Source organism: Oncorhynchus mykiss, chromosome 25 (genome assembly GCF_057628025.1).
Source record: "Oncorhynchus mykiss isolate SJ-2025 chromosome 25, ASM5762802v1, whole genome shotgun sequence".
Classification (NCBI taxonomy): domain Eukaryota; kingdom Metazoa; phylum Chordata; class Actinopteri; order Salmoniformes; family Salmonidae; genus Oncorhynchus; species Oncorhynchus mykiss.
This window is the reverse complement of record NC_143046.1, coordinates 24,830,125-24,857,927: the sequence shown is the minus strand read 5'-3', so window position 1 is coordinate 24,857,927 and position 27,803 is coordinate 24,830,125. Positions and strand designations below refer to the sequence as shown.

Here is a 27,803-nt window from a genome sequence, read left to right as displayed (position 1 = left end):
GTAGTGTTGTAGTGTTGTCTCTCTTTATATAGTTTTGTGGTGTTGTCTCTCTTTATGTAGTATTGTCTCTTTTTATGTAGTGTTGTCTTAGGTCTTTCTTTATATAGTGTTGTCTCTCTTTATGTAGTGTTGTCTGTCTTTATGTAGTGTGTCTCTCTTTATGTAGTGTGTCTTATTTCTCTAGTTCTGTAGTGTTGTCTCTCTTTATATAGTGCTGTCTCTATGTAGTGTTGTCTCTCATTATTTAGTGCTGTCTCAGGTCTCTCTTTATGTAGTTTTGTCTGTTTTTATGTGGTGTTGTCTCTCTTTATGTTGTGTTGTCTTAGGTCTCTCTTTATGTAGTGTTGTCTGTCTTTATGTAGTGTTGTCTTAGGTCACTCTTAGTATAGTGTTGTCTCTCTTTACGTGTTGTTGTCTCTCTTTATGTAGTGTTGTCTTAGGTCTCTCTTTATGTGGTGGTGTCTATCATGGTCCACACACATCAACACAGTCGTGAAGGGGGCACGACAGCGCCTCTTCCTCCTCAGGACACTGAAAATATTTGGCATGGCTCTTTTTATGTACTGTTGTCTCTCTTTATGTAGTGTTGCCCCTCTTTATTTGCTCTTGTCTCTGTTTATGTAGTGCTGCCTCTCATTTTGTAGTTTTGTCTCTCTTTAGGTAGTGTTGTCTCTCTTTATGTAGTGTTGTCTCTCTTTATGTAGTTTTGTCTCTCTTTATGTAGTGTTGTCTCTCGTTATGTAGTGTTCTCTCTCTTTATATAGTGTTGTCTCTCTTTATGTAGTGTTGTCTCTCATTATGTAGTGCTGTCTAAGGTCTCTCTTTATGTCGTGTTGTCTCTCTTCAGGTAGTGCTGTCTCTATTTATGTAGTGTTGTCTCTCTTTATGTAGTGTTGTCTTAGGTCTCTCTTTATCTAGTGTCGCCTCTCTTTATGTAGTGTCATCAGTCTTTATGTAGTGTTGTCTTAGGTCTCTCTTTATGTACTGTTGTTTCCCTTCATGTATTGTTGTCTCTCTTCATGTAGTGTTGTCGTAGGTTTCGCATTATCTAGTGTTGTCTCTCTTTATGTAGTGTTGTGGTGTCTCTGTTCATGTAGTGTTGTCTCTCTTTATGTAGTGTTGTCTCTCTTTATGTAGTGTTGTCTCTCTTTATGTAGTGTTGTCTCTCTTTATGTAGTGTTCTCTCTCTTTATATAGTGTTGTCTCTCTTTATGTAGTGTTGTCTTTCTTTATGTAGTGTTGTGGTGTCTCTGTTCATGTAGTGTTATCTCTCTTTATGTAGTGTTGTCTCTCTTTATGTAGTGTTGTCTCTCTTTATTTGCTGTTGTCTCGCTTTATGTAGTGTTGCCTCTCATTTTGTAGTTTTGTCTCTCTTTAGGTAGTGTTGTCTCTCTTTATGTAGTGTTGTCTCTCTTTATGTAGTTTTGTCTCTCTTTATGTAGTGTTGTCGCTCTTAATATAGTTTTGTCAATCTTTATATAGTGTTGTCTCTCATTATGTATTGCAGTCTTAGGTCTCTCTTTATGTAGTGTTGTCTTGGGTCTCTCATTATCTAGTGTTGTCTCTATGTAATGTTGTTTCTCTTCATGTAGGGTTATCTTAGGTCTCTCTTAATGTGTTGTTTACTCTCTTCATGTAGTGTTGTCTCTCTTTATGTAGTGTTTTCACTCTTTATGTAGTGTTCTCTCTCTTATGTAGTGTTGTCTTAGGTCTCTCTTTATGTGTTGTTGTCTCTATGTATTGTGGTCTCTCTTTATGTAGTGTGTCTTATTTCTCTATTTATGTAGTGTTGTCTCTCTTTATGTAGTGTTTTCTCTCGTTATGTAGTGTTGTCTTAGGTCTCTCATTATCTAGTGGTGTCTCTCTTTATGTAGTGTTGTCTCTCTTTATGTAGTGGTGTCTCTCTTTATGTAGTGTTGTCGTAGGTCTCTCATTATCTAGTGTTGTCTCTCTTCATGTAGTGTTGTCTCTCTTTATATAGTGTTGTCTCTCTTTGTGTAGTGTTGTCTTAGGTTTCTCTTTATGTAGTGTTTTCTCTCTTTATGTAGTATTCTCTCTTTATGTATTGTTGTCTCTCTTTATGTAGTCTTGACTCTCTTTATTGTTGTCTCTCTTCATGTAGTGTTGTCTTAGGTCTCTCATTATCTAGTGTTGTCTCTCTTTATGTGCTGTTGTCTCTTTTATGTACTGTTGTCTCTCTTTATGTAGTGTTGTCTCTCCTTATTTGCTGTTGTCTCTCTTTATGTAGTGTTGTCTCTCATTTTGTAGTTTTGTCTCTCTTTATGTAGTGTTGTCTCTCTTTATGTAGTGTTGTCTCTCTTTATGTAGTGTTGTCTCTCTTTATGTAGTGTTGTCGCTTTTTATATAGTGTTGTCTCTCTTTATGTAGTGTTGTCTCTCATTATGTAGTGCTGTCTGAGGTCTCTCTTCATGTCGTGTTGTCTCTCTTCATGTAGTGTTGTCTCTATTTATGTAGTGTTGTCTCTCTTTATGTAGTGTTGTCTTAGGTCTCTCTTTATCTAGTGTAGCCTCTCTTTATGTAGTGTCGTCTCTCTTTATGTAGTGTTGTCTTAGGTCTCTCTTTATGTACTGTTGTTTCCCTTCATGTAGTGTTGTCTCTCTTTATGTAGTGTTGTCGTAGGTCTCGCATTATCTAGTGTCGTCTCTCTTTATGTAGTGTTGTCTTAGGTCTCTCTTTATGTACTGTTGTTTCCCTTTATGTAGTGTTGTCTCTCTTTATGTAGTGTTGTCGTAGGTCTCGCATTTTCTAGTGTTGTCTCTCTTTATGCAGTGTTGTCTCTCTTTATGTAGTGTTGCCTCTCATTTTGTAGTTTTGTCTCTCTTTAGGTAGTGTTGCCCCCATTTATGTAGTGTTGTCTCTCTTTATGTAGTGTTCTCTCTTTATGTAGTGTTGTCTCTCTTTATATAGTGTTGTCTCTCTTTGTGTAGTGTTGTCTTAGGTTTCTCTTTATGTAGTGTTTTCTCTCTTTATGTAGTATTCTCTCTTTATGTATTGTTGTCTCTCTTTATGTAGTCTTGACTCTCTTTATTGTTGTCTCTCTTCATGTAGTGTTGTCTTAGGTCTCTCATTATCTAGTGTTGTCTCTCTTTATGTGCTGTTGTCTCTTTTTATGTACTGTTGTCTCTCTTTATGTAGTGTTGTCTCTCCTTATTTGCTGTTGTCTCTCTTTATGTAGTGTTGTCTCTCATTTTGTAGTTTTGTCTCTCTTTATGTAGTGTTTTCTCTCATTATGTAGTGCTGTCTCTCTTTATGTAGTGTTGTCGCTCTTTGTGTAGTTTTGCCTCTTAATGTAGTGTTGTCTCTCTTTATGTAGTGTGGTCTCTCTTTATGTACTGTTATTACTCTTTATGTAGTGTTGTCTCTCTTAATGTAATGTTGTCTCTCTTTAGGTAGTGTTGTCTCTCTTTACGTAGTGTTGTCTCTCTTTATGTAGTGTGGTCTCTCTTTATGTACTGTTATTACTCTTTATGTAGTGTTGTCTCTCTTTATGTAGTGTTGTCACTCTTTATGTAGTGTTGTCTCTCTTTATGTAGTGCTGTCTTAGGTCTCTCTTCATGTAGTGTTGTATCTCTTTATGTAGTGTTCTGGTGTTGTCTCTCTTTATGTAGTGTTGTCTCTCTTTATGTAGTGCTGTCTTAGGTCTCTCTTCATGTAGTGTTGTCTCTCTTTATGTAGTGTTCTGGTGTTGTCTCTCTTTATGTAGTGTTGTCTCTCTTTGTGTATTGTTGTCTCTCTTTATTTAGTGTTGTCTTAGGTCTTTCTTTATGTTGTGGTGTCTCTCTTAATGTAGTGTTGTGGTGTCTCTCTTTATGTATTGTTGTATCTCTTTATGTAGTGTGTCTTATTTCTCTATTTCTGTAGTGTTGTCTCTCTTTATATAGTGTTGTCTGTCTTTATGTAGAGTTGTCTCTCTTTATATAGTGTTGTCTCTCTTTATGTAGTGTTATCTCTCATTATGTATTGCTGTCTGAGGTCTCTCTTTATGTCGTGTTGTCTCTCTTCATGTAGTGTTGTCTCTATTTATGTAGTGTTGTCACTCTTTAAGTAGTGTTGTCTTAGGTCTCTCTTTTTGTAGTGTTTTCTCTCTTTATGTAGTGTTTCTCTCATTATGTAGTGTTGTCTCTCTTAATGTAATGTTGTCTCTCTTTATGTAGTGTTGTCTCTCTTTACGTAGTGTTGTCTCTCTTTATGTAGTGTGGTCTCTCTTTATGTACTGTTATTACTCTTTATGTAGTGTTGTCTCTCTTTATGTAGTGTTGTCTTAGGTCTCTCTTTTTGTAGTGTTTTCTCTCTTTATGTAGTGTTTTCTCTCATTATGTAGTGCTGTCTCTCTTTATGTAGTGTTGTCGCTCTTTGTGTAGTGTTGCCTCTCTTAATGTAGTGTTCTCTCTCTTAATGTAGTGTTGTCTCTCTTAATGTAATGTTGTCTCTCTTTAGGTAGTGTTGTCTCTCTTTACGTAGTGTTGTCTCTCTTTATGTAGTGTGGTCTCTCTTTATGTACTGTTATTACTCTTTATGTAGTGTTGTCTCTCTTTATGTAGTGTTGTCACTCTTTATGTAGTGTTGTCTCTCTTTATGTAGTGTTCTGGTGTTGTCTCTCTTTATGTAGTGTTGTCTCTCTTTGTGTAGTGTTGTCTCTCTTTATGTAGTGTTGTCTTAGGTCTTTCTTTATGTTGTGGTGTCTCTCTTAATGTAGTGTTGTGGTGTCTCTCTTTATGTATTGTTGTATCTCTTTATGTAGTGTGTCTTATTTCTCTATTTCTGTAGTGTTGTCTCTCTTTATATAGTGTTGTCTGTCTTTATGTAGTGTTGTCTCTCTTTATATAGTGTTGTCTCTCTTTATTGTTACAGGCCGGCTCATAGCCTGTGGCAAAAATGAGGGGACACGAACAACAGGTATAGGCCAATCAAAAAGGTTATTTATTGTAAACCAAAACAATTAACTTTAAACAATGAAAAAGGAATGAGGCGTGAAAGTATTATAATGTAAGGTGTATGTAAAGTGCAGGGATGCATGAATATGTGTGTGTGAATATGACTGAGTGAAACTACAAAATATGCACAACTACAAAAGAACAAACAAACAGGATCATACCTGGAGGAGCAGAGAGAGAGAGATTAGTGAAGCAGCAGTTTAAATACCCTGAGCCCAGGTGACTCCAATCCCTAACGACCCTCCTCTGCCTGCAAGAGGAACCGCCCCTGCACTGCAGAGGATGGGCCGTGACACCCCCCTCCTTAAAATTAGGGTCCCACCCTCAACCCAAATTTCGGCCCAACATATTCAAAACAATACAATTCCCCAAAAATAAAAAAAAAGGATACCAGTCCCGGCTCCTAGTAGTGGCCCTGTGTCCCCCAACTGACTATCCGCCCCTGAAACTCAGCAGCCCTGGTTCCTGGGGAGCAATTTAAGAGGAAAGAGGCGCAGCCCGTAGGGGTCAGCAGAGAGAAGATACAAACGAGGTTAAAGGAGCACGGGACAGAGCATTAGCAATGATATTATCCTTACCACTAATATGTCTAATATCAAGGTTGAATGGTTGCAAGAACAAAGCCCAACGCATCAGGCGCTGGTTGGGATTTTGCAGGGACCTCAGGAAAAATAAGTGGGTTGTGGTCAGTGAACATAGTTAAAGGGGTCAAACCAGAACCAAAATAGACCTTGAAGTGCTGTAAAGCCCAAATGAGACCTAAAGCCCTTTCAATTACAGAATAGTTTTGCTGATACTTATTACATTTCTGGGAGAATAAACTGACTGGACAATCAACATTGTTATCATTCTCCTGGAGAAGCACAGCCCCAGGACCGATTTGACTTGCGTCTACCGTCAATTTGAAAGGTTTCCCAAAATTTGGTGCTGCCAACACAGGTGCCAAACACAAAAGAGCCTTAACTGCATCAAATGCCTCTTGACACTGGGTGGACCAGGTAAATTCAGCCTTGGCCTTCAACAGATTGGTCAGTGGGGACACTACTACCGAAAAGTTTTTACAGAAAGCACGGTAGTACCCCGCCATTCCCAGGAAGCGCATCAGTTCTTTCTTTGTGGAGGGCTGTGGGAACTGCTTCACAGCCTGGACCTTGGCTTCCACGGGACAGACAAAACCCTAACTAACAACCTTGACTAGGTATGTGAACGTAGCTTTGGCAAACTCACATTTTGCCAAATTAATAGTCAACCTGGCCCCCACCAGTCTTTCGAACAGGGCTTGCACTCTCCAAGGAAGAGGATAAAGGTCTGCTTTAGTAACATTGTTAACTTTTCTATAATCGGTGCAAGGTCTGAAAGTGGAATCAGACTTGTTGACCAAAAGACAGGGTGAAGCCCAATTTGAACAACATGGCTCCGCAATACCATTGTCCAACATATACTGCACCTCTGTTTCCAGTTTCAATCTGGAGCTGGAGTGCCTTCAACTTTGCTTAGAACACGGGAGTGATAACATTTTAACAGGTTCACATGGCATAATTTAGAGGACTTCCTATGACCAGGGGTTTCAATAAGATAGTTCAAATCTGACACTTTACGCAACACAGTGAAAGGACCACAGTATTTTGCCTGAGAAGGTGAATTTACAAAAGGCAGAAGAGCAAGTACACAATCACCGGGACTAAACTCACGCAGCTCAGCCTGTCCGTCATATTTCAGTTTCATTTTCCGAAGATTGTTTTTTCTTTCGCCAGTTCACCAGCCCTATACAACTTCAACCTAAAACCATTTACATAGTCAATAAGGTTCTGAGGTGGTTCCTCAGGCAAACAACCATCCTGCAATACTGCTAAAGGCCCATGCAACTTATGACCAAACACTAAGTTATTTGGGCTAAACCCTGTGCTTTCCTGCACTACTTCACGAGCAGCTAGTAACCGCCATGGTAACACCTCCTCCCAATCTGCAGACAGTTCTGTACAATATGCACGAAGCAAGGATTTTAAAGTTTGATGAAAACGTTCCAAAGCTCCCTGGCTCTGGGCATGGAACGCAGTAGACGTGTTAACTTTAAGCTGTTTGAGAACCTGAGCAAATAAATGGGAGGTAAAGTTAGACCCCTGATCTGACTGGATGATTTTTGGAATCCCAAATGTTGAAATAAATTGAGTTAACGCTTTAACTACTGATTTTGAAGTTATGGTACGCAAGGAAAAAGCTGCCGGATATCTAGTTGCTTGACACATAACAGTTAATAAGTAGCTATGACCTGACTTGGACCTTGGTAAAGGCCCAACACAATCGATAATAAGATGCTCAAAAGGTTGCCCTACGTCTGGTATTGGATACAAAGGTGTTGGCTTTACAACCTGGTTTGGCTTGCTTGTGTGCTGACACGTATCACAAGTTTGAATAAACTGAGCTACATCCCGCTTTAAACGTGGCCAGAAAAATAACGAAGTATGCGATCATAAGTTTCACGAACACCCATATGACCTGCCACATCACCATGTGAAGTTTGCAAACTTTATTTCGCAAAGAAGTAGGTACAACTATTTGAAAGACTGGTTCTCCTAGACCCTGATCATAGTGTGGAACCCATTTCCTGACCAACAGCCCATCAAGAAGAAAATAACACTGAGCACTATTCCTCACCACTGAATCAGGAACAACTTTATCAAACAGATCATCCAAGGCAGTATCGGCATTTTGCTCAGCCATCAATGAATCTCTAGAACTAGTCAACTGTTCTGTCTGGAGTTTGACTGGCAACTCAAGACTTTCTGGCTTACTCTCACTCTCCTAACGAGAGGCCGCGCGGGTAACCGCACAAACTGGAAAAACCTCAGGAGACATACAGTTTTGATCCGGAGATTCCCTTGCAGGGGACACTGAAGGTTGCTTCTTACAGATGTTTAGTTTGTCATCTGGCCACACCTTACTACCTGCCAAGTCATTCCCCAAAATCATGTGGACTCCCTCTTCTGTAAACTGGGGTCTAACCCCAACCTCTACATCACCCTCTACCAGACCAGATTTTAGGGTAACTTCATGTAAAGGACAAGAGAATGGAACTAAACCCATACCACATACCATTACACAACTGCCAGTATCAGACTCTTTAGAGAACGGCAAAACAGATTCCAGAATAAAATAATCTAAAGCTCCAGTGTCTCTTAAGATCTTGATTGAAACATTTTGGTTGCCATCTACCAGGGACACGACACCATCTGAAATAAAGGCTGAAAAAGCGAGTGGCTGAAAAAGCTCACCCTGGTGGTCAGAGGCTGTAACAGGAGCTGCCATCACAGCAGGTTTAACTTGATCTGACTTTTTTTATTTAAGCAGTGGACAATCTTTCTTCCAATGTCCTTCAACTAAACAGTAGCGACAGGTATTAGTATTAACCGGTGCTTTAACTTAGAACTACCTCTCCCGGAATTGTCATCAACTGACACTAATTAGCATAACGCAAAGGACCAAAACTATTACTAGAAAATATTCATATTCATGAAATCACAAGTGAAATATAGTGAAACACAGCTTAGCCTTTTGTTAATCACCCTGTCATCTCAGATTTTGAAATTATGCTTTACAGCCAAAGCAAGACAAGCATTTGTGTAAGTTTATCGATAGCCTAGCATAGCATTATGTACAGCTAGCAGCAGACAACTTGGTCACGAAAATCAGAAAATCAATCAAATTAAATCGTTTACCTTTGATGAGCTTTGTATGTTTTCACTTACGAGACTCCCAGTTAGACAGCAAATGTTCATTTTGTTCCATAAATATTATTTTTATAGCTGAAATACCTCCGTTTGTTCTTCACGTTTGGTTGAGAAATCCACCGGAAACTGCGGTCACGACAACACGAAAAATATTCCAAATTAGATATCCAATTAGATATCCAAATTAGATATCGACAGAAACATGGCAAACGTTTTTTATAATCAATCCTCAAGGTGTTTTTCAAATATCTATTCGATAATATATCAACCGGGACAATTGGCTTTTCAGTAGGAGCGAGAGGAAAAATTACTACCTCTGTCTTTTGCGCAAGAATCACTCTGAGAGCCCTCAGCTGGCCACTTATGCAATGTAGTCGTTTACGCTCATTCTTCAACATAAAGGCGTGAAACTACGACAAAATGCTGTAGACACCTTAGGGAATACGTAGAAAAAGGAATCTTGTTGATATCCCTTTCAATGGCCAATAGGGGTGCATAGGAACACAACGGTTTCAAAATAAGAGGCACTTCTTGATTGGATTTTCCTCAGGGTTTCGCCTGCAATATCAGTTCTGTTATACTCACAGACAATAAACTTCAGAGTATTTTCTATCCTAAGCTGTCAATTATATGCATATTCTAGCATCTTGTCCTGACAAAATAGCCTGTTTACTTTGGGAACGTTATTTTTCCAAAAATGAAAATAGTGCCCCCTAGTTTCAAGAGGGTAAGTCCTCCAGACCCAAACTTCTGCTGAGGCCTTTGGAAAGAAGCTCCAAAAAAAGTTGACCTACTATTCCTAGGAGTAAAGTTATTTTTATGGTACATGTCACTATTTGACTCAAAATGGCTTTTATGTATTAGCCTGTACTCATCTGCAAGGATTGCTGCATCACTTGGAGACTTAACTTTACGTTCATTCATGTATGTAGCAACCTGGTCAGACACATAATTTTTGAACTGTTCTAACACAATCAAATTAGACAGACCCTCAAAAGTACTAACTTCAGAACTAACTAACTTCAAATCACAAACAAACTCAGAATAGGTTTGTGAATCTAACTTTTTCCTTTAACGAAAATGTTGATGATATGCCTCTGGCACAAGCTGGTAGACCTTCAGAACTGCTGATTTAACCTTAGCAAAAATGTTACTGTGAGCTAAACTCAGTGTTGCAAAAGCCTCATGTACTTTACCTGTAAGTACATATTGCAACAACATAGTCATATCCAAATCTGACCAAGCTCTAGCTTCTGCAATACGCTCAAATACAATAAGTATGTGTCTGGATCTGACTCATCAAATTTAGGCAAAAAACGAAGATTCTGTGAAACATCAAACTGTAGTAGTCCTTCTGGTCTATTAGCATTTCTCAATTGCTCTCTCTCTAACTGCATTTGCAACAGCTCCCTTTGCTGCTCAAAAGTTAATGAAGGGCTAGACTGAAAACCTGCACCCTCACTACTAGCAGACTGACCCCAAAAAACACCCATTTCTCCAAGACCCTGCTTTAATCTAGTTTTAACAGTCTCTTTAATTTTTATTATCAACAATCTCAATCTGATAATGTTCAGCAATTTCAATTAATTGCTCCTTAGTACACAACTCTAAGGCTACCTCTGAAGGAGCTTGAACAAAACTGCTATTACAAATGCTAAAAAAAAAAACATACAACTCACCTGCTGTCAGTCTGGGTTCAAGGACAGGAGCCACACCCCACTATCCTCCTAAAACAACTAACTAATTTGTATGCGCACAAAACCAGTGGAGTGGAAAAGACAACCAGAAACTGGCAGCCCCCCTCATAACCACGGAGGTGCTCCCGAGCCGATGTAGGGGAAAAGGGAAAGAGATGCTCTACCCACGTTCACTGCCACCTAAAACAAAAACACCACGAGCCTGAACCTGAACAAAACCCAGAAAAACCCAGAGTGAATTGCTAACCAAATTTAGCTACCAAGCTAACTAAACAAAAATAACACATGGCTCTCAATCCTCTCTTCAACATTATTGGCCCAACCAAAACATCCCCTCAACCTAAAAAATTCTGAACTAAACTAACCCAAGTTAACTTCAAAACAATAATCAAATAAGCCAAATTAGAAATAAACAAACGTATCCATTATAAGACAAAGAAATCTAGACAAAACCTTAACGAACTAAAACAAAATGTTAAAGTGAACTAAAATACTAAAGTAAGAATAAAGTACAATTAACCTTAACCTACGGATGAGCCCCCATTATGTAGTGTTGTCTCTCTTTATATAGTGTTGTCTCTCTTTATGTAGAGTTGTCTCTCATTATGTAGTGCTGTTTTAGGTCTCTCTTTATGTAGTTTTGTCTGTCTTTATGTAGTGTTTTCTCTCTTTATGTAGTGTTGACTCTCTTTAAGTAGTGTTGTATTAGGTCTCTCTTTACGTGGTGTTTATTCTCTTTATGTAGTGTGGTCTCTCTTTATGTAGTGTTGTCTCTCTTTATATAGTGTTGTCTCTCTTTATGTAGAGTTGTCTCTCATTATGTAGTGCTGTTTTAGGTCTCTCTTTATGTAGCTTTGTCTCTCTTTATGTAGTGTTGTCTCTCTTTAAATAGTGTTGTCTCTCTTTATGTAGTGTTGTTTCTCTTTATTTAGTGTTGTCTCTCATTATGTAGTGATGTCTCTCTTTATGTAGTGTTGTCTCTCTTTATGTAACTTTATCTGTCTTTATTTAGTTTTGTCTCTCTTTATGTAGTGTTGTCCATTATTTTTATTTCTACTTTGCACATTCTTCCATTGCAAATCTACCATTCCAGTGTTTTATTTGCTATATTGTATTTACTTTGCCACCATGGCCTTTTTTTGCCTTCACCTCCCTTATCTCACCTCATTTGCTCACATCGTATATAGACTTGTTTATACTGTACTATTGACTGTATGTTTGTTTTACTCCATGTGTAACTCTGTGTCGTTGTATGTGTCAAACTGCTTTGCTTTATCTTGGCCAGGTCGCAATTGTAAATGAGAACTTGTTCTCAACTTGCCTACCTGGTTAAATAAAGGTGAAATAAATAAATAAATAAAAAATGTAGTGTTGTCCCTCTTTATGTAGTGTTGTCTCTCTTTTTGTAGTGTTGTATCTCTTTATGTTGTGTTGTCTTAGGTCTCTCTTTATGTGGTGTTGTCTCTCTTTATGTAGTTTTGTATCTCTTTATGTAGTGTTGTCTTAGGTCTCTCTTTATCTAGTGTTGTCTATCTTTATGTAGTGTTGTCTTAGGTCTCTCTTTATCTAGTCTTGTCTCTCTTTATGTAGTGTTGTCTCTCTTTATGTAGTGGTGTCTCTCTTTTTGTAGTGTTGTTTCTCTTTATGTGGCGTTGTCTTAGGTCTCTCTTTATGTGGTGTTGTCTCTCATTATGTAGTGTGGTCTCTCTTTATGTAGTGTGGTCTCTCTTTATGTAGTGTTGTCTCTCTTTATGTAGTGTTGTCTTAGGTCTCTCTTTATGTAGTGTGGTCTCTCTTTATGTAGTGTTGTCTGTCTTTATGTAGTTTTGTCTCTCTTTATGTAGTGTTGTCTCTCTTTATGTATTCTTGTCTCTCTTTATGTAGTGTTGTCTTCGGTCTCTCAATGTAGTGTTGTCTCTTTTTATGTAGTTTGGTCTCTCTTCGTGTATTGTTGTCTCTCTTTATGTAGTGTTGTGTCTCTTTAAGTAGTGTTGTCTCTCAGTTTGTAGTGCTGTCTTAGGTCTCTCTTTAAGTAGTGTTGTCTCTCTTTCTGTAATTTTGTCTGTCTTTATGTAGTTTTGTCTCTCTTTATGTAGTGTAGACCCTCTTTATGTATTCTTGTCTCTCTTTATGTAGTGTTGTCTTCGGTCTCTCTTAATGTAGTGTTGTCTCTTTTTATGTAGTTTGGTCTCTCTTCGTGTATTGTTGTCTCTCTTTCTGTAGTGTTGTCTCTCTTTATGTAGTGTAGACCCTCTTTAAGTATTCTTGTCTCTCTTTATGTAGTGTTGTCTTCGGTCTCTCTTAATGTAGTGTTGTCTCTTTTTATGTAGTTTGGTCTCTCTTCGTGTATTGTTGTCTTTCTTCATGTAGTGTTGTCTCTCTTTATATACTTTTGTCCGTCTTTATGTAGTTTTTTCTCTCTTTATATGTGTCATTTTAGGTCTCTCTTTATGTAGTGTTGTAGTCAGTCTCTCTTTATCTAGTGTTGTCTCTCTTTATGTAGTCTTGTCTCTCTGTGTAGTGTTGTCTTAGGTCTCTCTGTATGTCGTGTTTTCTCTCTTTATGTAGAATTGTCTTAGGTCTCTCTTAATGTAGTGTTTTCTCTCATTATGTAGTGCTGTCTCTTTTTGTGTTGTGTTGTCTCTCTTTGTGGTGTTGTCTTAGGTCTCTCTTTATGTAGCGTTGTCTCTCTTTATGTAGTGTTGTCTTAGGTCTCTCTTAATGTAGTGTTGTCTCTCTTTATGAAGTTTGGTCTCTCATTATGTAGTGTTGTCTCTCTTTTTGTAGTGCTGTCTCTCTTTATGTAGTGTTGTCTCTCTTTATGTAGTGTTGTTTCTCTTTATGTGGTGTTGTCTTAGGTCTCTCTTCATGTATTGTTGTCTCTCTTTATGTATTGTTGTCTTAGGTCTCTCTTAATGTAGTGTTGTCTCTCTTTATGTAGTTTGGTCTCTCACTATTTAGTGTTTACTCTCTTTATGTAGTGTTGTCTCTCTTTATGTAGTGTTGTCTCTCTTTGTGTAGTGTTATCTCTCTTTATGTAGTGTTGACTCTCTTTAAGTAGTGTTGTATTAGGTCTCTCTTTACGTGGTGTTTATTCTCTTTATGTAGTGTGGTCTCTCTTTATGTAGTGTTGTCTCTCTTTATATAGTGTTGTCTCTCTTTATGTAGAGTTGTCTCTCATTATGTAGTGCTGTTTTAGGTCTCTCTTTATGTAGTTTTGTCTGTCTTTATGTAGTGTTTTCTCTCTTTATGTAGTGTTGACTCTCTTTAAGTAGTGTTGTATTAGGTCTCTCTTTACGTGGTGTTTATTCTCTTTATGTAGTGTGGTCTCTCTTTATGTAGTGTTGTCTCTCTTTATATAGTGTTGTCTCTCTTTATGTAGAGTTGTCTCTCATTATGTAGTGCTGTTTTAGGTCTCTCTTTATGTAGCTTTGTCTCTCTTTATGTAGTGTTGTCTCTCTTTAAATAGTGTTGTCTCTCTTTATGTAGTGTTGTTTCTCTTTATTTAGTGTTGTCTCTCATTATGTAGTGATGTCTCTCTTTATGTAGTGTTGTCTCTCTTTATGTAACTTTATCTGTCTTTATTTAGTTTTGTCTCTCTTTATGTAGTGTTGTCCATTATTTTTATTTCTACTTTGCACATTCTTCCATTGCAAATCTACCATTCCAGTGTTTTATTTGCTATATTGTATTTACTTTGCCACCATGGCCTTTTTTTGCCTTCACCTCCCTTATCTCACCTCATTTGCTCACATCGTATATAGACTTGTTTATACTGTACTATTGACTGTATGTTTGTTTTACTCCATGTGTAACTCTGTGTCGTTGTATGTGTCAAACTGCTTTGCTTTATCTTGGCCAGGTCGCAATTGTAAATGAGAACTTGTTCTCAACTTGCCTACCTGGTTAAATAAAGGTGAAATAAATAAATAAATAAAAAATGTAGTGTTGTCCCTCTTTATGTAGTGTTGTCTCTCTTTTTGTAGTGTTGTATCTCTTTATGTTGTGTTGTCTTAGGTCTCTCTTTATGTGGTGTTGTCTCTCTTTATGTAGTTTTGTATCTCTTTATGTAGTGTTGTCTTAGGTCTCTCTTTATCTAGTGTTGTCTATCTTTATGTAGTGTTGTCTTAGGTCTCTCTTTATCTAGTCTTGTCTCTCTTTATGTAGTGTTGTCTCTCTTTATGTAGTGGTGTCTCTCTTTTTGTAGTGTTGTTTCTCTTTATGTGGCGTTGTCTTAGGTCTCTCTTTATGTGGTGTTGTCTCTCATTATGTAGTGTGGTCTCTCTTTATGTAGTGTGGTCTCTCTTTATGTAGTGTTGTCTCTCTTTATGTAGTGTTGTCTTAGGTCTCTCTTTATGTAGTGTGGTCTCTCTTTATGTAGTGTTGTCTGTCTTTATGTAGTTTTGTCTCTCTTTATGTAGTGTTGTCTCTCTTTATGTATTCTTGTCTCTCTTTATGTAGTGTTGTCTTCGGTCTCTCAATGTAGTGTTGTCTCTTTTTATGTAGTTTGGTCTCTCTTCGTGTATTGTTGTCTCTCTTTATGTAGTGTTGTGTCTCTTTAAGTAGTGTTGTCTCTCAGTTTGTAGTGCTGTCTTAGGTCTCTCTTTAAGTAGTGTTGTCTCTCTTTCTGTAATTTTGTCTGTCTTTATGTAGTTTTGTCTCTCTTTATGTAGTGTAGACCCTCTTTATGTATTCTTGTCTCTCTTTATGTAGTGTTGTCTTCGGTCTCTCTTAATGTAGTGTTGTCTCTTTTTATGTAGTTTGGTCTCTCTTCGTGTATTGTTGTCTCTCTTTCTGTAGTGTTGTCTCTCTTTATGTAGTGTAGACCCTCTTTAAGTATTCTTGTCTCTCTTTATGTAGTGTTGTCTTCGGTCTCTCTTAATGTAGTGTTGTCTCTTTTTATGTAGTTTGGTCTCTCTTCGTGTATTGTTGTCTTTCTTCATGTAGTGTTGTCTCTCTTTATATACTTTTGTCCGTCTTTATGTAGTTTTTTCTCTCTTTATATGTGTCATTTTAGGTCTCTCTTTATGTAGTGTTGTAGTCAGTCTCTCTTTATCTAGTGTTGTCTCTCTTTATGTAGTCTTGTCTCTCTGTGTAGTGTTGTCTTAGGTCTCTCTGTATGTCGTGTTTTCTCTCTTTATGTAGAATTGTCTTAGGTCTCTCTTAATGTAGTGTTTTCTCTCATTATGTAGTGCTGTCTCTTTTTGTGTTGTGTTGTCTCTCTTTGTGGTGTTGTCTTAGGTCTCTCTTTATGTAGCGTTGTCTCTCTTTATGTAGTGTTGTCTTAGGTCTCTCTTAATGTAGTGTTGTCTCTCTTTATGAAGTTTGGTCTCTCATTATGTAGTGTTGTCTCTCTTTTTGTAGTGCTGTCTCTCTTTATGTAGTGTTGTCTCTCTTTATGTAGTGTTGTTTCTCTTTATGTGGTGTTGTCTTAGGTCTCTCTTCATGTATTGTTGTCTCTCTTTATGTATTGTTGTCTTAGGTCTCTCTTAATGTAGTGTTGTCTCTCTTTATGTAGTTTGGTCTCTCACTATTTAGTGTTTACTCTCTTTATGTAGTGTTGTCTCTCTTTATGTAGTGTTGTCTCTCTTTGTGTAGTGTTATCTCTCTTTATGTAGTGTTGTCTCTCTTTATGTAGTGTGGTCTCTCTTTATGTAATATGGTCTCTCTTTATGTAGTGTTGTATCTCTTTATGTCGTGTTGTCTCTCTGTTTGGTGTTGTCTTAGGTCTCTCTTTATGTAGTGTTGTCTCTCTCTTAATGTAGTTTTGTCTCTCTTTATGTAGTTTGGTCTCTCTTTATGTATCATTGTCTCACTTTATGTAGTGTTGTCTTCGGTCTCTCTTAATGTAGTGTTGTCTCTTTTTATGTAGTTTGGTCTCTCTTTATGTATTGTTGTCTCTCTTTATGTATTGTTGTATCTCTTTATGTAGTGTTTTCTTAGGTCTCTCTTAATGTAGTGTTTTCTCTCATTAGGTAGTCTTGTCTCTCTTTATGTAGTGTTGTCTCTCTTTATGTAGTGTTGTCTCTGTTTGTGTGGTGTTGTCTTAGGTCTCTCTTCATGTAGTGTTGTCTCTCTTTATATAGTTTTGTCTCTCTTTATGTTGTGTTATTTTTGTTCTCTCTTTATGTAGTGTTGTCTCTTCTTATGTATGTTTGTCTTAGGTCTCTTTTTATGTAGTGGTGTCTCTCTTAATGTAGTGTTGTCTATGGTCTCTCTTTATGTGGTGTTGTCTCTCTTTCTGTAGTGTGGTCTTTCTTTATGTAGTGTTGTCTCTCTTTATATGGTGTTGTCTCTCTATATGTAGTGTTCTCTCTCTTTCTGTAGTGTTGTCTCTCTTTATGTATTTTTGTCTCTCTTCATGTAGTGTTGTCTCTCTTTATTTAGTGTTTTCTCTCTTTATGCAGTGTTGTCTTAGGTCTCTCTTAATGTAGTGTTTTCTCTCTTTATGTAGTGTTGTCTCTCTTCATGTAGTGTTGTCTCTCTTTATGTAGTGTTGTCTTTCCTTGTGTGCTGTTGTCTTAGGTCTCTCTTTATTTAGTGTTTTCTCTCTTTATGTAGTGTTGTCTCTCTTCTTATAGTGTTGTCTTAGGTCTCTCTTTATGTATTTTTGTCTCTCTTCATGTAGTGTTGTCTCTCTTTATGTAGTGTTGTCTCTCTTCATGTAGTCTTGTCTTAGGTCTCTCTTTATATATTGTTGTCTCTCTTTATGTAGTTTTGTCTCTCTTTATGTAGTGTTGTCTCTCTTTATGTATTCTTGTCTCTCTTTATGTAGTGTTGTCTTCGGTCTCTCTTAATGTAGTGTTGTCTCTTTTTATGTAGTTTGGTCCCTCTTCGTGTATTGTTGTCTCTCTTTATGTAGTGTTGTCTCTCTTAATGTAGTGTTGTCTCTCTTTATGTAGTGTTGTCTTAGGTCTCTCTTTATGTGGTGTTGTCTCTCTTTATGTAGTGTGGTCTCTCTTTATGTAGTGGTGTCTCTCTTTATGTAGTGTTGTCTTCGGTCTCTCTTAATGTAGTGTTGTCGCTCTTTATGTAGTGTGGTCTCTCTTTATGTAATGTGGTCTCTCTTTATGTAGTGTTGTCTCTCTTTATGTAGTGTTGTCTTAGGTCTCTCTTTATGTGGTGTTGTCTGTCTTCATATAGTGTGGTCTCTCTTTATGTAGTGTTGTCTCTCTTTTTATAGTGTTGTGTCTATTTAAGTACTGTTGTCTCTCAGTTTGTAGTGCTGTCTTATGTCTCTCTTTATGTAGTTTTGTCTCTCTTTATGTAGTGTTGTCTTAGGTCTCTCTTTATGTAGTGTTGTCTCTCTTCATGTAGTGTTGTCTTAGGTCTCTCTTTATCTAGTGTTGTCTCTTTTTATGTAGAATTGTCTTAGGTCTCTCTTAATGTAGTGTTTTCTCTCATTATGTATTGCTGTCTCTCTTTATGTCGTGTTGTCTCTCTGTTTGGTGTTGTCTTAGGTCTCTCTTTATGTAGTGTTGTCTCTCTTAATGTAGTTTTGTCTCTATGTAGTTTGGTCTCTCTTTATGTATCATTGTCTCTCTTTATGTAGTGTTGTCTTCTGTCTCTCTTAATGTAGTGTTGTCTCTTTTTATGTAGTTTGGTCTCTCTTTATGTATTGTTGTCTCTCTTTATGTATTGTTGTCTCTCTTAATGTAGTGTTTTCTTTCATTATGTAGTCTTGTCTCTCTGTATGTAGTGTTGTCTCTCTTTATGTAGTGTTGTCTCTGTTTGTGTGGTGTTGTCTTAGGTCTCTCTTCATGTAGTGTTGTCTCTCTTTATATGGTTTTGTCTGTCTTTATGTAGTTTTGTCTCTCTTTATGTTGTGTTATTTTTGTTCTCTCTTTATGTAGTGTTGTCTCTCTTTATGTACTGTTGTCTCTTCTTATGTATGTTTGTCTTAGGTCTCTTTTTATGTAGTGGTGTCTCTCTTAATGTAGTGTTGCCTTTGGTCTCTCTTTATGTGGTGTTGTCTCTCTTTCTGTAGTGTGGTCTTTCTTTATGTAGTGTTGTCTCTCTTTATATAGTGTTGTCTCTCTATATGTAGTGTTCTCTCTCTTTCTGTAGTGTTGTCTCTCTTTATGTAGTGTTGTCTCTCTTTATCTAGTTTTGTCTCTCTTTATTTAGTGTTTTCTCTCTTCATGCAGTGTTGTCTTAGGTCTCTCTTAATGTAGTGTTTTCTCTCTTTATGTAGTGTTGTCTTTCTTCATGTAGTGTTGTCTCTCTTTATGTAGTGTTGTCTTTCCTTGTGTGCTGTTGTCTTAGGTCTCTCTTTATTTAGTGTTTTCTCTCTTTATGTAGTGTTGTCTCTCTTCTTATAGTGTTGTCTTAGGTCTCTCTTTATGTATTGTTCTCTCTCTTTATTTAGTTTTGTCTGTCTTTATGTAGTTTTGTCTCTTTTTATGTAGTGTTGTCTTAGGTCTCTCTTTATGTATTTTTGTCTCTCTTCATGTAGTGTTGTCTCTCTTTATGTAGTGTTGTCTTAGGTCTCTCTTTATAAATTGTTGTCTCTCTTTGTGTAGTTTTGTCTCTCTTTATGTAGTGTTGTCTCTCTTTATGTATTCTTGTCTCTCTTTATGTAGTGTTGTCTTCGGTCTCTCTTAATGTAGTGTTGTCTCTTTTTATGTAGTTTGGTCTCTCTTCGTGTATTGTTGTCTCTCTTGATGTAGTGTTGTCTCTCTTAATGTAGTGTTGTCTTAGGTCTATCTTTATGTGGTGTTGTCTCTCTTTATGTAGTGTGGTCTCTCTTTATGTAGCGTTGTCTCTCTTTATGTATTGTTGTCTTAGGCCTCTCTTAATGTAGTGTTGTCTCTCTTTATGTAGTTTGGTCTCTCATTATGTAGTGTTGTCTCTCTTTATGTAGTGCTTTCTCTCTTTATGTAGTGTTGTCTCTCTTTATGTAGTGTTGTTTCTCTTTATGTGGTGTTGTCTTAGGTCTCTCTTCATGTATTGTTGTCTCTCTTTATGTATTGTTGTCTCTCTTTGTGTAGTGTTGTCTTAGGCCTCTCTTTATGTAGTGTTTTCTCTCTTTATGTAGTGTTGTCTCTCTTTATGTAGTGTTGTCTCTCTTAATGTAGTGTTGTCTCTCTTTATGTAGTGTTGTCTCTCTTTATGTAGTGCTTTCTCTCTTTATGTAGTGTTGTCTCTCTTTATGTAGTGTTGTTTCTCTTTATGTGGTGTTGTCTTAGGTCTCTCTTCATGTATTGTTGTCACTCTTTATGTATTGTTGTCTCTCTTTGTGTAGTGTTGTCTTAGGCCTCTCTTTATGTAGTTTGGTCTCTCATTATGTAGTGTTTACTCTCTTTATGTAGTGTTGTCTCTCTTTATGTAGAGTTGTCTCTCTTTGTGTAGTGTTGTCTTAGGCCTCTCTTTATGTAGTGTTTTCTATCTTTATGTAGTGTTGTCTCTCTTTATGTAGTGTTGTCTCTCTTAATGTAGTGTTGTCTCTCTTTATGTAGTGTTGTCTCTCTTTATGTAGTGTGGTCTCTCTTTATGTAATGTGGTCTCTCTTTATGTAGTGTTGTCTCTCTTTATGTAGTGTTGTCTTTGTTCTCTCTTTATGTGGTGTTGTCTGTCTTTATGTAGTGTGGTCTCTCTTTATGCAGTGTTGTCTCTCTTTATATAGTGTTGTGTCTCTTTAAGTAGTGTTGTCTCTCAGTTTGTAGTGCTGTCTTATGTCTCTCTTTATGTAGTGTTGTCTCTCTTTCTGTAATTTTGTCTCTCTTTATGGAGTTTTGTCTCTCTTTATGTAGTGTTGTCTTAGGTCTCTCTTCATGTAGTGTAGTCTTAGGTCTCTCTTTATCTAGTGTTTTCTCTTTTTATGTATAATTGTCTTAGGTCTCCCTTAATGTAGTGTTTTCTCTCATTATGTAGTGCTGTCTCTCTTTATGTCGTGTTGTCTCTCTGTTTGGTGTTGTCTAAGGTCTCTCTTTATGTAGTGTTGTCTCTCTTAATGTAGTTTTGTCTCTCTTTATGTAGTTTGGTCTCTCTTTATGTATCATTGTCTCTCTTAATGTAGTGTTGTCTTCGGTCTCTCTTAATGTAGTGTTGTCTCTTTTTATGTAGTTTTGTCTCTCTTTATGTATTGTTGTCTCTCTTTATGTATTGTTGTCTCTCTTTATGTAGTGTTTTCTTAGGTCTCTCTTAATGTAGTGTTTTCTCTCATTATGTAGTCTTGTCTCTCTTTATGTAGTGTTGTCTCTCTTTATGTAGTGTTGTCTCTCTTTATCTAGTGTTGTCTCTCTTTATTTAGTGTTGTCTTTCCTTGTGTGCTGTTGTCTTAGGTCTCTCTTTATTTAGTGTTTTCTCTCTTGATGTAGTGTTGTCTCTCTTCTTGTAGTGTTGTCTTAGGTCTCTCTTTATTTAGTGTTTTCTCTCTTGATGTATTTTTGTCTCTCTTCATGTAGTGTTGTCTCTCTTTATGTAGTCTTGTCTCTCTTTATGTAGTGTTGTCTTATAGGTCTCTCTTTATATATTGTTGTCTCTCTTTATGTAGCGTGTCTCTCTTTATGCAGTGTTGTCTTAGGTCTCTCTTAATGTTGTGTTTTCTCTCTTTATGTAGTGTTGTCTCTCTTTATGTAGTGTTGTCTCTTTTTATGTAGTGTTGTCTCTCCTTGTGTGGTGTTGTTTTATGTCTCTCTTTATGTAGTGTTGTCTCTCTTTATGTAAAGTTGTCTTAGGTCTTTCTTTATATATTGTTGTCTCTCTTTATGTAGCGTTGTCTCTCTTTATGCAGTGTTGTCTTAGGTCTCTCTTTATGTAGTGTTGTCTGTCTTTATGTAGTGTTGTCTTAGGTCACTCTTAGTATAGTGTTGTCTCTCTTTACGTGTTGTTGTCTCTCTTTATGTAGTGTTGTCTTAGGTCTCTCTTTATGTGGTGGTGTCTATCATGGTCCACACACATCACCACAGTCGTGAAGGGGGCACGACAGCGCCTCTTCCTCCTCAGGACACTGAAAATATTTGGCATGGGCCCTCAGATCCTCAAAAAAAACATTGAGTGTATCTTGACAGGTTGCATCACCGCTTGGTATGGCAACTGCTCAGCATCCGATCACAAGGTGCTACAGACGGTAGTGCGTACGTCCCAGTACATCATTGGGGCCAAGCTTCCTGCCATCAAGGACCTATATACCAGGCGTTGTCAGAAGAAGGCCCTAAAAATTGTCAAAGACTCCAAACACCCAAGTCATAGACTGTTCTCTCTGCTACCGCACTTTAAGTGGTAACGGAGCACCAAGTCTGGGACGAACAGGACCCTGAACAGCTTCTACCCCCAAGCTATAATTCTGCTGAACAGTTAACTAAATGGCTGCCCGGACTGATTTTGCGCTGACTCTCTTGCACTGGCTCTCTTGCACTGGACTCTACCCACACACTCACTGGACTCTACCCACACACTCACTAGACTCTACCCACACACTCACTGGACTCTACCCACACACTCACTGGACTCTACCCACACACTCACTGGACTCTACCCACATACTCACTGGACTCTACTCACACACTCACACATACTACTCTGACACTCCAACACACACACACACACAATATGGTCACATGCACAAAACACACACACACATTCGTATTGATTCCACACACATACTCCAGAGTGGTGCAGCGGTCTAAGGCACTGCATCTCAGTGCTAGAGGCGTCGCTACAGACCCTGGTTTGATTACAGGCTGTATCACAACCGGCTGTGATTGGGAGTCCCATTGGGCGGAACACAATTGGCCCAGCGTCGTCCGGGTTTGGCAGGTGTAGGCTGTTATTTTAAATAAAAATTTGTTCTTTACTGACTTGCCTAGTTAAATAAAGGTTCAATTTAAAAAATAGAGAGAGAAAAAAATGCACAGAAACGCACGCACGCACGCACGCACGCACACACACACACACACACACACACACACACACACACACACACACACACACACACACACACACACACACACACACACACACACTGTAGATACTGTACACTTCCCTCTTTACATATGCTGCTGCTACTCTGTTTATTATATATCCTGACTGCCTGGTCACTTTTACCCCAACCCACATGTACATACTGTACTACCTCAATTACCTCAACTACCTCGTACCCCTGCACATTGACTCAGTACTGGTACTCCTTGTGTATCGCCTCGTTATATTTTTCATTGTGTAAATATTTCCTTTTTTATTTAGCAAATATTTTTCTTACTTTTTAACTCTGCATTGTTGGCAATGGGCCCGTAAGTAAGCATTCCACGGGAAAGTCTACAGCTGTTGTATTTAATTTTATTTGTGTTATTCCTGGAAAGCTGTGAAAGATAATGAAGAAATGCTGTGCTACATTAAGGAGAAGTAGGACAGACAGAGAGAGAGAGACAGACAGAGCGAAAGACAGGAAGAGAGTCAGGCAGAGAGACAGACAAGAAGAGAGACAGGCAGAGAGACAGACAGAGACAGACAGACAGACAGACAGAGAGAAAGACAGACAGACAGGCAGAGAGAAAGACAGACAGACAGACAGACAGACAGCTTAACAGCTTAACACGTCTGTAAGTAGACAGCATCAGTTTGGCATATAGGAAAGAACGGAGTTGGGACATCTGATTTTCTTAAATCACCGCACTATCCACTTTTTGTCCTAGTTTACACATCCGCCAGACACAAAATAGTATCTAGCAAGATGGAGCTCAACTACCTTCACTAAGACCACTGCTAAGGTTTCCCCATGCAATCTTTGGTTTCAAATTGGGATGTTCTGGCATGTCTGCCTGGTTATTTGTTGGGAGATTCTGTGTGAAGAGGACCCTCCTCGGAACGTTACCATGAGACCTAGTGGTGTTGCTGGCCTAGGTCTGGGACTACACAGAGGGGGCACCCTTGTTCCTGAGTTGGTTTGGGGGTTGCCTAGCAACCAGTTCCCGCTCTCAAGGCGATAAAGAGAAGTGGGAAGAACAACTACACCTCTGTTCCCTCTCTTTCTCTACCTCCCCTCCTCCTTGTTTCTAGCTTTATATTCCCATCTCTCATCCTGTCTTGCACCTCTCATTCCCTCTCCCTGAAAATCTCTAAGAATGCATCCTCTTTCTTTTTCTCCCCAACTCAACTCTCTCTCTCTCTTTCTGTCTCTCTCTGTCTGTCTCTCTCTCTCTCTCTCTTTCTCTGTCTCTCTCTGTCTCTGTCTCTCTCTGTCTCTATCTCTCTCTCTCTTTCTTTCTTTCTCTCTCTCTGTTATTAAATGTCTCTGTGTCTTTGTCTGTGCAGGTGAATGAGATTTACCATGACCCCTCTCTGGGAGCCAGGATCAACGTGGTGCTAGTACGAATCATCATGCTAGGCTATGGGAAGGTAAGAGAGAGGGTGTGGAGTGTTGTCACTTTTGCTTTAAATCACCATATGGATTCTACACTTGCCCATAAGTAAAAATGTATGATTCCTTCAGGTTTGACTCTGTTCCTTGAAAGACTGGCTACAGTCATTTTAGCTTTTTTGGTGTGTTTTCTGCAGCTTTACACACACACACAAACACACACACACACACACACACACACACACACACACACACACACACACACACACACACACACACACACACACACACACACACACACACACACACACACACACACACACACACACACACACACACACACACACACACACACACACACACACACCCCTCTCAACACTCACAGAGGCCTACAGCCTGTTATTCCAGTGGACTGAGCAAAAGTGGAACTAAAAGCATGTGGATCCCAGGGGAGGGTTTTCAAAGTCACACGCCTTCACAGTTCAGCACCAAAGCACACAGAAAAACTGCCGTTATGCAACCGGCTTTTCCTCTGGTGGGCTGGAGCAAGGAATCATGGGAAGTCCAGACTAAGATAAAAAATCGATAATAGCCTTCAGACAGGTAGACAGAAAGACAGACAGGAAGACAGACAAACGGGCATACAGGCAGACAGACAGGCAGACAGAAAGGCAGACTGACAGGTAGACAGGCAGACAGAAAGGCAGACTGACAGGCAGACAGGCAGACAGACCCGTGGATGCTGCAGTGTGATTCTACCTATCTATCTGTTAGTGTGTGTGCACGTGCGTATGGTGTGTGTGTGATTGAGAAAGGACTACCGTGCAGGATGTTACTATAGATATAGGTTAGATAGAATGTAATGTTACTACCCTCAAATATGCTTTAACCCTATATCACATCATCTATATTCCTTTAAATCATATCTATATTCCTTTAAATCATATCTATATTTCTTTACCTCCATATCACATCATCTATATTCCTTTACCTCCATATCACATCATCTATATTCCTTTATCTCTGTATCACATCATCTATATTCCTTTACCTCACATCATCTATATTCCTTTACCTCCATATCACATCATCTATATTCCTTTACCTCCATATCACATCATCTATATTCCTTTACCTCCATATCACATCATCTATATTCCTTTAAATCACATCATCTATATTCCTTTATATCACATCATCTATATTCCTTTATATCACATCATCTATATTCCTTTACCTCCATATCACATCATCTATATTCCTTTACCTCCATATCACATCATCTATATTCCTTTACCTCCATATCACATCATCTATATTCCTTTATATCATCTATATTCCTTTACCTCCATATCACATCATCTATATTCCTTTAAATCACATCATCTATATTCCTTTATATCACATCATCTATATTCCTCTATATCACATCATCTATATTCCTTTACCTCCATATCACATCATCTATATTCCTTTACCTCCATATCACATCATCTATATTCCTTTATATCATCTATATTCCTTTACCTCCATATCACATCATCTATATTCCTTTACCTCCATATCACATCATCTATATTCCTTTACCTCCATATCACATCATCAATATTCCTTTACCTCCATATCACATCATCTATATTCCTTTATATCATCTATATTCCTTTACCTCCATATCACATCATCTATATTCCTTTACCTCCATATCACATCATCTATATTCCTTTATATCATCTATATTCCTTTACCTCCATATCACATCATCTATATTCCTTTACCTCCATATCACATCATCTATATTCCTTTACCTCCATATCACATCATCTATATTCCTTTACCTCCATATCACATCATCTATATTCCTTTACCTCCATATCATATCATCTATATTCCTTTACCTCCATACCACATCATCTATATTCCTTTCCCTCTAAATCACATCATCTATATTCCATTACCCCTATATCACAACATCTATATTCATTTAAATCACATCATCTATATTCCATTACCCCTATATCACAACATCTATATTCATTTAAATCACATCATCTATATTCCTCTACATCACATCATCTATATTCCTTTACCTCCATATCACATCATCTATATTCCTCTATATCACAACATCTATATTCATTTAAATCACATCATCTATATTCCTCTACATCACATCATCTATATTCCTCTACATCACATCATCTATATTCCTCTACATCACATCATCTATATTCCTCTATATCACATCATCTATATTCCTCTATATCACATCATCTATATTCCTCTATATCACATCATCTATATTCCTCTACATCACATCATCTATATTCCTCTATATCACATCATCTATATTCCTCTATATCACATCATCTATATTCCTCTATATCACATCATCTATATTCCTCTACATCACATCATCTATATTCCTCTACATCACATCATCTATATTCCTCTACATCACATCATCTATGTTAGTTTAAATCACATCATCTATATTCCTTTACCTCCATATCACATCATCTATATTCCTCTATATCACATCATCTATATTCCTCTACATCACATCATCTATATTCCTCTACATCACATCATCTATATTCCTCTACATCACATCATCTATGTTAGTTTAAATCACATCATCTATATTCCTTTACCTCCATATCACATCATCTATATTCCTCTATATCACATCATCTATATTCCTTTACCTCCATATCACATCATCTATATTCCTCTATATCACATCATCTATATTCCTCTACATCACATCATCTATGTTAGTTTAAATCACATCATCTATATTCCTTTACCTCCATATCACATCATCTATATTCCTCTATATCACATCATCTATATTCCTCTATATCACATCATCTATATTCCTCTATATCACATCATCTATATTCCTCTATATCACATCATCTATATTCCTCTATATCACATCATCTATATTCCTCTATATCACATCATCTATATTCCTTTACCTCTATATAACATCATCTATATTCCTCTACATCACATCATCTATATTCCTCTACATCACATCATCTATATTCCTCTACATCACATCATCTATATTCCTCTACATCACATCATCTATGTTAGTTTATATCACATCATCTATTTTCCTTTACCTCTATGTCACATCATCTATATTCCTCTATATCACATCATCTATATTCCTCTACATCACATCATCTATATTCCTCTATATCACATCATCTATATTCCTCTACATCACATCATCTATATTCCTCTATATCACATCATCTATATTCCTCTACATCACATCATCTATATTCCTCTATATCACATCATCTATATTCCTCTATATCACATCATCTATATTCCTCTATATCACATCATCTATATTCCTCTACATCACATCATCTATATTCCTTTATGTCACATCATCTATATTCCTCTACATCACATCATCTATATTCCTCTATATCACATCATCTATATTCCTCTATATCACATCATCTATATTCCTCTATATCACATCATCTATATTCCTCTACATCACATCATCTATATTCCTCTATATCACATCATCTATATTCCTCTACATCACATCATCTATATTCCTCTATATCACATCATCTATATTCCTCTATATCACATCATCTATATTACTTTATATCACATCATCTGTATTCCTCTACATCACATCATCTATATTCCTTTATGTCACATCATCTATATTCCTTTACCTCTATATAACATAATCTACAGTGGGGAGAACAAGTATTTGATACACTGCTGATTTTGCAGGTTTTCCTACTTACAAAGCATGTAGAGATCTGTAACGTTTATCATAGGTACATTTCAACTGTGAGAGATGGAATCTAAAACAAAAATCCAGAAAATCACATTGTATGATTTTTAAGTAATTAATTAGCATTGTATTGCATGACATAAGTATTTGATACATCAGAAAAGCAGAACTTAATATTTGGTACAGAAACTTTTGTTTTCAATTACAGAGATCATACGTTTCCTGTAGTTCTTGACCAGGTTTGCACACACTGCAGCAGGGATTTTGGCCCACTCCTCCATACAGACCTCTAGATCCTTCAGGTTTCGGGGATGTCGCTGGGCAATACGGACTTTCAGCTCCCTC

At 37.5% G+C, this 27,803-nt stretch overlaps 1 protein-coding gene across 1 annotated transcript in view; it reads left to right on the top strand.

Annotated features, from left to right (window-relative positions):
* The window catches only part of LOC110504815 (A disintegrin and metalloproteinase with thrombospondin motifs 2), a 241,852-nt gene that overhangs the window by 177,590 nt on the left and 36,459 nt on the right, over positions 1-27,803 (top strand). Inside the window, exon 5 of the mRNA XM_036969571.2 lies at positions 23,635-23,718. Coding sequence (XP_036825466.2) covers positions 23,635-23,718 — 84 coding nt within the window. The remainder of the gene's footprint in view (positions 1-23,634; positions 23,719-27,803) is intronic.